A 12,199-nucleotide genomic window follows, 5' to 3' on the forward strand; every position below is an offset into this window, starting at 1 on the left:
CACTATTCATTGGGATGTTTATCTGCTTGATAGGCAGACCAGGAATACCCAGAAGACACCCGTCTCATAGAGCTGGATGAGTCACAGAAGAGTGAGCACACAGTATTTATAATGCCTCCTGAGCCTCTGCCAGAGGATGGGCCTGATCCAACTCCAAAATATAGGTATTTCATTGCGCCTTAAAGTAGATCTGTAACACTTTTAAAGAATAAAGACTGTGCATTTATTTCATTGGAATTCTTGGACCTGATGAGGGTGGTGTACTTACTTTGAAAATCAATAGCAAAATGCCTGTATAATCTTAATATTAATCTAAATCCGTCTAAAGAGACTGTGCATTCAATATTTGCCCACCCAGCCTGACTGACAGCTACAGCTTGTACTGAGTAGTGTGAGATTTCAGCCACAGTGAGTAGAGACTTTGGTGAGCCATCAATCATGCTAAGTGAGTGGAAATTGAGTTGACACTTTTAAAAAGGATATACAGCCATCTGACATAGACAACCATTAAACTCTTGGATATCTCTAGTCTTTCACAGTGAAAGCCCCTCTCTTCAGTTGGGTAACATGCAGTAGATGGAAAGAGGTTGTCCTCATTGTAAAACTTCTTTACTATGTGACCATTCTGTACAAACCAGGAAGTGAAGAATCCTATCTTTTTTCCATTATTAGCCTAAAGAGGCTGTCTACTGCAATGTATTAAGTTGATCATGGACCCATGGAGTTCCCAAAAAAAATAAAATGGCCCACACCTTCCGGATCCCCGCCACATCTACAGTGGGGAAAAAAAGTATTTAGTCAGCCACCAATTGTGCAAGTTCTCCCACTTAAAAAGATGAGATAGGCCTGTAATTGACATCATAGGTAGAGACCTCAACTATGAGAGACAAGATGAGAAAACAAATCCGGAAAATCACATTGTCTGATTTGGAAAGAAATTTTTTTTAAAATTTGATAAAATGACTGCTTTCTTTTTTTTCAGATCTAGCAGTTCTCTGAATGCTGAGCTCTGTAAAACCCCACCCACTGCTTTCGATGTACACTGTGCATATGCAGAAAGCTGCCAATTAGTGCTGTGGGCGAGTTTGTAGAATCATAGAATCATAGAATGGTAGAGTTGGAAGGGACCTCCTGGGTCATCTGGTCCAACCCCCTGCTCAAAGCAGGATTCACTAGATCATCTCAGACAGATGTCTGTCCAGCCTCTGTTTGAAGACGTCCATTGAAGGGGAACTCACCACCTCTCGTGGCAGCCTGTTCCACTCATTAATCACCCTAACTGTCAAAAAGTTTTTTCTAATATCTAATCTGTGTCTCCTCCCATTTAGTTTCATCCCATTGCTTCTAGTCTTTCCTTGTGCAAGTGAGAATAAAGATGATCCTTCTACAATGTGACAGCCCTTGACATATTTGTAGACAGCTATTAAGTCTCCTCTCAGTCTTCTTTTTTGCAAGCTAAACATTCCCAAATCCTGCAACCGTTCCTCATAGGACATAGTTTGCAGACCAGTCACCATTCTGGTCGCTCTTCTCTGAACTTGCTCCAGTTTGTCTATGTCTTTTTTAAAATGTGGTGCCCAAAACTGTACACAGTATTCCAGATGAGGTCTGACCAAAGAGGAGTAAAGACCGATAATGACTTCACGTGATCTAGACTGTATGCTTCTGTTAATACATCCCAGAATTGTATTTGCCTTTTTTGCTGCTGCATCACACTGTTGACTCATGTTCAGTCTATGATCTATTAGTATACCGAAGTCTTTTTCACATGTACTGTTGCTTAGCTCTATTCCTCCCATTTTGTATATGCTTTTTTCATTTTTATTGCCCAGATGGAGTACTTTGCATTTTTCCCTGTTAAAAACCATTCTGTTGGTTGCTGCCCACTGCTCCAGTTTATTTAGGTCTTTTTGAATCCTCTCTCTCTCTTCTCTAGTATTAGCTATCCCTCCTAGCTTTGTGTCATCAGCAAATTTAATCAGTTTACCCTCAATTCCTTCATCTAAATCATTGCTAAAGATGTTGAACAATACAGGTCCCAGGACGGAGTCCTGTGGTACCCCACTTGAGACATTCATCCAGCTGGATGTGAAGCCATTTACAACCACCTTTTGAGTCCAGAGCTTGTACAGAGCTTGTACAGAGCTTATGAATATGAAAGCTTAAATGCAGCAGGTTTTCTTGTCCTCTAGTGATGATAATCTGCTGATATTACAGTGATTTTATCAAAACTATAATAAACAGCTCAGTAAGTGACACATTGCTGGAATCAGGGTCTTTGTCTCTACATTATGCTGCTCTCAGATTAGGTGGCAAAACCTGGTGACAGATTCCCCTTTAAGGCCCAAAATAGCCAGATCCTTAAGAGATTACATTGCATTAATAAGATTGGGTCATTTTTATTTGTAATGTCGTACAGAATTCCCCACTTAATCTATTCTGACCTGGAATTTCACACATTTATTTAACTTCCTTCACAATATCTATCCTGTTTTAGTAATTTATTATTCAAATATTTACTCAATGTTTTAATTACTTGTTGTTGAGATTCCTTTGAAAAACCCATACTCTCCCATGACAAGTTCCTTTTCAACATCCATTAAGTTGGCTGGGGACTTTCCTGCATGATTTCAATATTTATCTCTACCACAATGTATTTTCAACATAGGTGTGGTTAAATAAAATAATTGTGTATATGAGGTAAGGTACATCTTTAATTATATATAAAGTGATGGTGATTTGTGTATCCTGTCATTTAGGTACAAAAGCTTTCCAAGACTTGATTACGCTCTTTTTGATCGGACACGTGAGCAGTATCTGTCTTTCAATGAAAATCCAAAAGCCAATCGAGTGGCAAGCAGCCCTACCTTTATTGCTAAAAGAAGCAAACAGGTAACCTTTTTTTGCATTCATCTAAGCTTACTGGGGGTTATATATACTTCTTTTACACAGAAAGCTTTAATTCCAAATATAAAGTATAAGGACACCTTCTGGTGCCAGGTTTTCTTTTCTTTTTTTAACCCCTTCACGATATTTGATGTAATTGTATGTCATGATCGGGAAAGGGTTCCCACAAAATAACGTACAGTTACGTTATGGGGATCGTGCCGGCACAGAAGCCGTGCCCGCACGATCGCCATCTAGAGATCACCTTAGTTAATAGCTGAGCTTCGGCTGTCACAGCCAGGGGCCTACTAAATGCTGCAATCAATAGCAAAGATTGAGGGGTCTTCCTCTCCCACCTGATTGGGTTGAAACCAAAAGTTTACATACACTATATAACTAGACACATGCATGTTTTTCTCAATATCCTCGGCGTGCTCGTATATTATGTTCGAGTCTCTGCGTCTGCAGATGCAGAGACTCGAACATAATGTACGAGCATACCGAAGATACTCGGTAAGCACTCGAGCATGCTCGGTTAAAGGGTTAAACAAGCATGCTCGTTCATCACTAGTGCTTAGCCAATCAGTGGCCACTTATCGAGTGAACAGCCCCTTTAACTGAATAGATGAGCTCACTGACTAATTTGATTGGCAACCTGTTCTGTATTGTGATTACATAAAGACTGTAGAAGCCAAACAATGTCGAATTTTTTTATAAACCATAATCGCAAAAATACATGCCTTTTATGCATTCATATTCATTATTTTCAAACTCGTATTAATAAACATTAAAGTGTACAGAAAAAAAATCTCTATTTTTGTTTCAGGAGATTAAGGCTGCACATAAATTGGCGAGGAAGTACAGCACCAATGCGAACAATTGGCCCAAGTGCTTGTTCAGCCAGTGTTTCAGTTTGTGGTTCATCTGTCTGCCAGTTTATGTCAAGGTTTCTCGCTCAAAGTCTCGGGCACTCCAGAAGTCCTATGATGCATTGGTAAAAATGAGGAAGACCGAGGTGGATCCACTGGATGAGGTGATTTGGGACATTCATCTTTCAAGTTTAAATATTTTTACTTGGGAATGAGCCTTTGCAGTTAAACTTCAGGCCCTGTGCATGTTGCCTTGGAAATCTGTCCCAAATGATTTTCAGATATTGCAGCCTTAGAAATCCAAAGCCCTCCATACACTTTAGATAGCTGCTGGCTGAAACGTTTGGGCCGACAGTTATCTCGACTGAGTTTCCTATACACAGGAGCGCTTGCTCTTCCAAGCTCTTCTGTACACTATGGCAGAGCTGCTGACAGACATTTCTGGTGGCGGCTTATCTCTTAAAGGGAATCTATCAGTAGGATCAACCCTCCTAAGCAGTGTATATGGGCATGTAGGGCATAGGAAGCTGAATAAAATGATACCTTGATATCTGTGATCTAATGTCCTATTCCACAGTTGTTAATTTTTTTTTCTTCTATGTAAATGAGCTGTTCAGGCTATGGGCCGGACACTGATTTTCCTGAGAATCTGCCTCCAGAGCTTATTTTAAATGAAAGGGGGTGTTACTAGGGCGAGACATGTAATGACTGGCAGTCTGCTCACCTGATCTACATGTCTCACACTGGTGACACCCCTTTCATTTAAAATAAACTGAAGTCAGATTCTCGGGGAGATACAGTGGGGAAAATAAGTATTTGTTACACTACTGATTTTGCAAGTTTTCCCACCTACAAAGAATGGAGAGGTCTGTAATTTTTTATCATTGGTACACTTCAACTGTGAGAGACAGAATCTAAAAATAAAAACCAGAAAATCACATTGTATGATTTTTAAATAATTAAATTACATTTTATTGCATGAAATAAGTATTTGATCAACTACCAATCAGCAAGAATTCTGGCTCTCACAGACTCGTTTGTTTTTCTTTAAGAATTCCTCCTACTCTGCACTCATTACCTGTGTTAATTGCAATGGTTTGAACTTGTTACCTGTATAAAAGACACCTGTCCACACCAACAATCAATCACACTCTAACCTCTTCACCATGGCCAAGAACAAAGGGCTGTCTAAGGACACAAAGTACAGAATTGTAGACCTGCACAAGGCTGGTATGGGCTACAGGACAATAGGCAAGCAGCTTGTTGAGAAGGCAACAACTGTTGATGCAATTGTTAGAAAATAAGATGACTGTCAATCTTCCTTGGCCTGCGGCTCTTTACAAGATCGCGCCTCGTGGGGTAAGGTTGATTCTGAGAAAGGTCAGGAATCAGCGCAGAACTACACAGCAGGACCTAGTCAATGACCTGAAGAGAGCTGGAACCACAGTCTCAAACATTGTTGTTAGTAACACACTATGCTGTCATGGATTAAAATCCTGCAGGGCACGCAAGGTCCCCCCTGCTCACGCAAGCCCGTGTCCAGACCTATTTGAAGTTCACCATTGACCATCTGGATGACCCAGAGGAGGCATGGGAGAAGGTCATGTGGTCAGATGAGACCAAAATAGAACTTTTTGGTATCACCTCCACTCGCCGTGTTTGAAGGAGGAAGAAGGATGAGTACAGTTCCAAGAACACCGTCCCAACCGTGAAGCATGGTGGGGGAAACACTTTGGGGGTGCTTTTCTGCAAAGGGGACAGGACAACTGCACCATATTGAAGGGAGGATGGATGGGGTCATGTATCACGAGATTTTGGCCAACAGCCTCCTTCCCTCAATAAGAGTATTGAAGATGGATCATGTCTGGGTCTTCCATCATGACAATGACCCGAAACACACAGCCAGGGCAACAAAGGAGTATCTCCGTAAGAAGCTTTTCAAGGTCCTGGAGTGGCCTAGCCAGTCTCCAGACCTGAACCCAATAGAAAATCTTTGGAGGGAGCTGAAACTCAATGTAGCCCAGCGACAGCTCCGAAACCTGAAAGATCTGTAGAAGATGGAGGAGTGGGCTAAAATCCCTGCTGCAGTGTGTATCAAATGCTTATTTCATGCAATAAAATGCAAATTTAGTTATTTAAAAATCATACAATTATGTAAATATCATACAATGTGATTTTCTGTTTTTTTTTATTTTAGATTCTGTCTTTCACAGTTGAAGTGTACCTACGATAAAGATTACAGACCTCTCCATTCTTTGTAGGGGGGAAAACTTGCAAAATCGGCAGTGTATCAAATACTTATTTTCCCCACTGTATATGTCTGGCCAATAATCTCAACAGCTAATTTACATATTAAGAAAAATGTTTATTTCTCCGGAATAAAACATCGTATCGCAGATATCCAGTTGTAATTTTATTCATGACATGCCCATATAGAAGGCTTAGGAAGGTTGATCCTACTGACAGATTTCTTTTAAATCACAAAAGGAACATGCTGGCTCTTTGTTACCCAACCTCATGTGTCAGGGGCCACCATACACATTAGATTATTGGTGGGTTTGGCTGACACGAGTCTGGTGTGTATGGAGGCCGTAAGAAATAGTGAGGAAAGGAAATACCTGACCTGCTCCACTTAAGAGTATTCTTACCCTAAAGCACTACATGTAGGAGACATGTAAAATGGTTGTCTTTGTGTTTTGATGATTCCTCGTGTTTTATTAATTTGCACTTTTAAAAGTCTCAAAGTAAAGTAATATGTAGTTCTAAAGGTATGTAGTATTCTAACAAGTTTTGAGGGCTTATTTAACTTGCCTAATGTAATTAATAAGTATGTTCAAATGTGTTTAATATCTACCATACAATTTACTGTATCTAGTGTCTACTGTTTATATCAGTTTTATGGTGTATATCACACTTTATTCGTTTACGTTAAATTTCTCCTTTTAGGTGTGTTATAGAGTTGTAATGCAACTGTGCGGTCTTTGGGAGAACCCTGCTTTGGCAGTAAAGGTCTTATTTGAAATGAGAATTGCTAAAATTCAGCCTAATGCAATCACATATGGCTACTATAATAAGGTATGAAAAATGTATCTTATTTCTAAATGTACACCTGTCAATTGCTTAAAAATTTTGAGTTCAATGGCTTGTAAAAATCTGAGCGCTTCTCTGATATTGATGCTTCTTTTTCCTCGTTTTGCGCTGTCAGTCCATTGCAGAGATATTCACATTTCTTGCTATTGGAGCGTAGTATGTGATATCTCTGGCTTGCAGTCCAACTGGGCATTTATTTAGAGTGTTCTCTGGGGCATGTAAGTTAACTCCTCCCTCCCAGGCCCTGCCAATCACAGCTGATCTGAGACTGCAAGATCAGCTGCTGAGCTGTGAGTTGTAGCGTCTGAGAGGGAAGAAAGAACTCTGAAGTTGAGCTGCAAGCAAAGATGTCACATGTTGTGCTCCACAAGCAATAATTGTGAAGGTCTGTAGAATGATGCATCACAAAACAGGAACATGTGACAGAATCAGGGGAGCGCATGGATTTTTACAAGGTATTTAACTCCTTTTTATTTCAGCAAGTGACAAGTCCTCTTTACAATGTCTAGCTTTATAATTTTCATGGTTAGGGTGGTATAATTTTGCACATTTTTGCTTTAAGGTTGTACTGGTGAGCCCGTGGCCGAGCAGTAAACGCAGTGGGAATTATCTATGGACGAAGGTTCGGAATGTGGTACTGGGTTTGTCTCAGTTTCGAAAACCAATGAAAAATACAAAACTGGTCCCTAAAGCTATGTCACTTCAGGGTAATGACTGTTTGCTTTTTCTCCACAAACCTGCACATTTTTGTGATATTTTAAATGTGAAAACTATTGAAATATTTATTTTTTCTACCTATTTGTTTCCGTTTTATTGTGGACATTCTCACTTGATGAGACCATCTCTTCCTATGAAAGAAGCTGTATCCAACCCTTTGTAGTTCAGTGCAGTCACATATTAAAGTTGTCCATCTTTTCAGGGCAAATTTTTTTATATATTTTTTTTTTCTTAAGTGTATGTATTTTGGGCTATTAATATTTTCTTTTTTGCAATTGGGTTTTATTAAAAAAAAATCCATTGCTTAGCTTTTATAGGATCTTGGTTTCCCCTGCACATTCAATTTTGATGTGGTCTATGGTCATAAATCAGCTGCAGGAGCTCAGGAAAGACAGATAAAAGCCTATAAACGCTCATGTCAGAACGAGCTCATTGACAGTTTCTCCGTTAACTCATTCTGCAGCCAGCAACAGACAGTGCAGCACAGAGGCTATAGAAGGCAAATATGCAACATTTTTAACAAAAGCCAATCGAAAAAATGTTTTTTTTTTTTAGTCCAATTGCATTTAAGTAAACAAAGAAAATTGTACCAAAATGTGAACAACCCTGAATAATATAAAGTTGTGAGTGCCTTGGCATTTTAGCTTGCTGTTCCATACTACATTTGTTTTCATGAATAAACTTGATAAACGTCTTTTCATGCAGAGAGAGATTAAAAACCTTACCTTGTTTATAGCTGCATGCAAAAAGCAAAAACAAAAAAACAATGAAATGGGTTATTGTATTCGATCCGAGGTCAAAAATTGTAAATGTTGCTGGTTTGAAAATGCTTTGTTACCTTTGTGTGCAGTATAGATTCCCTAAAAAAAGAGACCTGGAGTCGATCTATCCCTACAACTTGTCATAAACACTAGAAGGGGTTTTCTGTATTCCGAAATAAATGGGCAAGTGGTGGAGGGGAAATACAATGCTGGCATAAATATTCTACAGCATTCCAGCACCGCTGCTTTACTACTCCCCACCGTTCTGTTTACTTGTGACCAAACACAACCACCGATGGGCTATTGCCACATTCTGGAGAAATTGTGTACTTTTTCTCTCATCCCTTGTGAAAATAGAAAAATGGACTGGATGCCATAGTCATTTGTGTAGATTGTAATCGGAAAGCACCAGGGCGCCAGCACTGGAACAGCAGGGAATTTAAGAGGCGAGTACTACACTTATTATTTTTTAGCACATTTTTCCCCTTGCCCTTATTTTCTGAATTCGAAAACCCCCTTTAAGTGTTATTTTTGACCTGTTCTACTAAATGAGATGAAATAAAAATCTGCTTTTGCATGGATCTTTTTAACCCGAGTTGTCTCTTCAGCTCCTCAGAGCGCTGCACGTAGGAGTGATGGGGACTTGGTGAGCCTTTCTGGTGTGGATAATTCTAATGATGCTAACCCTGGGGAGCGTGCTGTCTTCGTGAGGGATTTAATCAGGCTTGATTCTACTGACATGCACCCTAGTACAGGTATTCTCCTAGAGCTACTAACCATACCTCACACCGTAGCACTCACCTTACCATCTATCAGATCAGAAGCTCCTCACATCACATCATATCTAGACCAGAATTTATACAGCATGATCTGTTTGTCTAGGGTTGTGTCGTCGCTTTCCATGAAGTATGTACTATGTTAGCTGGTGTAAAATACATTATATACTGTAGATTGCTAAAAGCAGTTGCTCCATTAGGGCATTTATGGATTAGTGAGGTCCCAGAGATGAACTTGTTTAATGAAAGCCCCTTATTTCATGAAAAGCTGGTAGACTCTCGTCTGCTCGGCAGCACTCTCTTATTGCCAGAGCAGAGCGCTGGTGAGAAAGAACTTCGGTAATTCAGCATTTCCATAATTCCAGTGGGTAACATTGGAATAAATCCAGTAATAACACGTTCTTCCTTTCACTGATACTTGGATGTCTAATCAGTTGATTATTTATTAGACCTATATGGAAAGCACATCAATTTAGTGGTTTATACATTTTGGTTTGAAAGTGACTTTTACATGTATGATTGCAGCCATGTATGTTTTACTCTGAAACGTTGCAGCATTTCAAAGAAAATTTACTTAAAAGAGTTGGCTAGTCAGTTGGGTGCCCAGCACCTTTTCTCCACCTCAATCCCCCTGACTGCCTGGTCTCTCCCTCACCCTTTCTGGTAGGCATTAGGTTGTTGGTAGCGTTTACACAGGCAATGCAGTTTTGGTCCAAACACAAGCAGTTTTTATTGCTTTCCCCCGGTTGCCCAGCACCAAAACAAACTCCTAAACATAAATCCCTACCCTTGTCCTGGCGCTAACTAAACAGAACGGACCCTGGCTACTCATACACGGCTGAGCTAGCCCCAGCTCGGTTAAACAAAACGTCTATTGTCCATAACAACCACTGATACTTGCTGTTCTTTTCAAATGGCTTGTGCAGTTAGTCATGATCACAAATGTCAGTGCGGGCTAATCTGAACAGATTACAGCCCTTTCTCCTGGAGAAGAGGCACAATCCCACCACTATCCCACAGTATCCCCTTCAGCTCGAGCTCCAGTAGCTTCCAGCGCCAAACAGAAGTGTTCAACACCGCGCACAATTCACACTGAACAGGCTGCAGCTTCAATACTGTTCTCTGCAGCTCTCACAAACAGACGGCTTAGGCTGCGTGCCCACTATGCGTTTTTCAAGCGTTTTTGCCACGGAATTTCCGCAGCGAAAACGCTTAAAAAACGCTTGGTAATACGTGTCCCATGGTCCCCAATGATAATCCACATGTGCAGTGCACATGCTTCGAAAATTTCCGCTGCGGATTATCATTGCGGAACAATCCGCAGCATGTCCATTAATTTTGCAGAAGCGCGGCGTAATCGCCACCATTGACTTGCATTGAAACGCATAATATCTATGTCAGCACATTTGCACACACGGATAATATGTGATTCTATGTGCGGATGGTACCCGGGTCTGGAGAAGAGGAGACTCTCCTCTGGACCCGGGTACCATAGAACCTGTTAAAGAATTTAAAATAAAAAATAAAGATTATACTCACCTTCTGATGTCACCCGGTCTCCATAGCGCTGCGTCATTTAGTCATGTGACAGGTCACGCGACCGCTGATGTTGGCAGTCGCATGACCTGTCACATGACCCAATGACGTCACCGCAGGTCCTTCACACCACCGCGACCCATATAACAGACCGGACGGAGTGGAGAAAGCACCGCGGGCCATCGGAAGGCAAGTATAATCTTTATTTTTTACCATTCTTATTCTTTTTTTTTTAACTATTACTTGGTCACACTATATAAATCCATGCCGGTTGCATGGATTTACATAGTGTGAAGAAGTTGTCAAGCACTTTTCCAAGTGATGCTAAAATCGCTTGGAAAGCGCTTGATAACCCGCATGCAGAAATGCATGTGAAGAACGCTTCACAAACGCTTCTACCTGGCGGGAAAAACGCATGTAAAAACCGCATGCGTTTTTCCTGCCAGGGAGAATCGGAAAAAATATGCAGCATTTCTGCATCGTGGGCACATTGCCTGAGACCCCGGCATGTCTCTCTCTCTGCTACTGTTCATATTTTTGCTGATCACTCACCAGCAGCACACTGGACTCTGCTTCATCCATCTGACTGCCAATTCCTGAAGCTACTTCCTGGTTCTAATCAAGACCCTGCAGAGCTTGGATTTAACCTGGTCCTTCCCAGCTATGCTGCAATTCATACATGGGGAGAGACCTGTCCAACAACTGGAATAGGGCAGGGACAAGTCGTCTCAGACTAGTGATCCAAGACACACAGTCCCTGACTGGCTTTTCAAAGTATGCTTGCTCTGAAATGCGGCAAAGTTTCAGTGTAAAACATACTTGGCTGAAATCATGCAGTCAGTATCTGATACATGCTACCCGGGGTTAAGGCAGCATTAATCTGATGACCAATTTCCTTTAAGAACTTCTTGCTGTGACTCTGATATGACCATTGGTAATGCCAGTTCTTGGCTTCATTAGTCTTGGAGCCATAGAAACTGTTTACCCAGGTAGTGAATTGAACTTCCCTACTTGTCCGGGTTATTGATCAATTTTGGGTCATCACTTCCATTTTGGCTGGTGCAAGATGAGTAATGGTTTTCATTCTTTCCCATTGATAATGCTATAGCAATGACCTTGATATTGTGTGCATTTCTGATGCTTGTTTTGGGAAGGCCAATTCCTTTTTTCACTACAATTTCCATTTTATTCAGCAAGATTTAAAAGTAAAATAAATAATGACCTTAATCTAGTCATCTCCATTGGAATAAATGGGATCTGATTCACAGTCAGTTTTATCAATCATTACCAATGTCTGACCTTACTTAATTGAGACTCCATGAACTTGACAGCCATGTTTTCTTATCTCTACCCACTTCCTCTCTGATATTTTAGTTAATTTCTTTTGGACTGTATACACATTAATTTAACTGTAGTAGAAGTCAATAGTGATGGTAATTAACGGGGTTTTACACTTTAAAAAAAGTGGTCTTCAAACGCTAGCACTCATATAAACAGCACCGACTCTCTGCTACTGCTGCTATTGTCTCTGTGTTTTGGCTGCATGTCATGTCATGTCAACAGT

At 40.6% G+C, this 12,199-nt stretch overlaps 1 protein-coding gene across 5 annotated transcripts in view; it reads left to right on the top strand.

Annotated features, from left to right (window-relative positions):
- DENND4C (DENN domain containing 4C) overlaps positions 1–12,199 on the top strand; it is a 143,185-nt gene that overhangs the window by 84,357 nt on the left and 46,629 nt on the right. For 4 of the 5 annotated variants that reach the window (XM_073665817.1, XM_073665870.1, XM_073665857.1 and 1 more), the window contains exons 15-20: positions 34–164; positions 2,760–2,892; positions 3,713–3,919; positions 6,702–6,830; positions 7,408–7,552; positions 8,932–9,078. In XM_073665817.1, coding sequence (XP_073521918.1) covers positions 34–164; positions 2,760–2,892; positions 3,713–3,919; positions 6,702–6,830; positions 7,408–7,552; positions 8,932–9,078 — 892 coding nt within the window. The remainder of the gene's footprint in view (positions 1–33; positions 165–2,759; positions 2,893–3,712; positions 3,920–6,701; positions 6,831–7,407; positions 7,553–8,931; positions 9,079–12,199) is intronic. The other variant, XM_073665865.1, reaches the window with a different exon arrangement.

The sequence above is a fragment of the Phyllobates terribilis genome, unplaced genomic scaffold (assembly GCF_046119375.1).
Source record: "Phyllobates terribilis strain yellow unplaced genomic scaffold, ASM4611937v1 Scaffold_1__5_contigs__length_1240528914, whole genome shotgun sequence".
NCBI classification, from domain to species: domain Eukaryota; kingdom Metazoa; phylum Chordata; class Amphibia; order Anura; family Dendrobatidae; genus Phyllobates; species Phyllobates terribilis.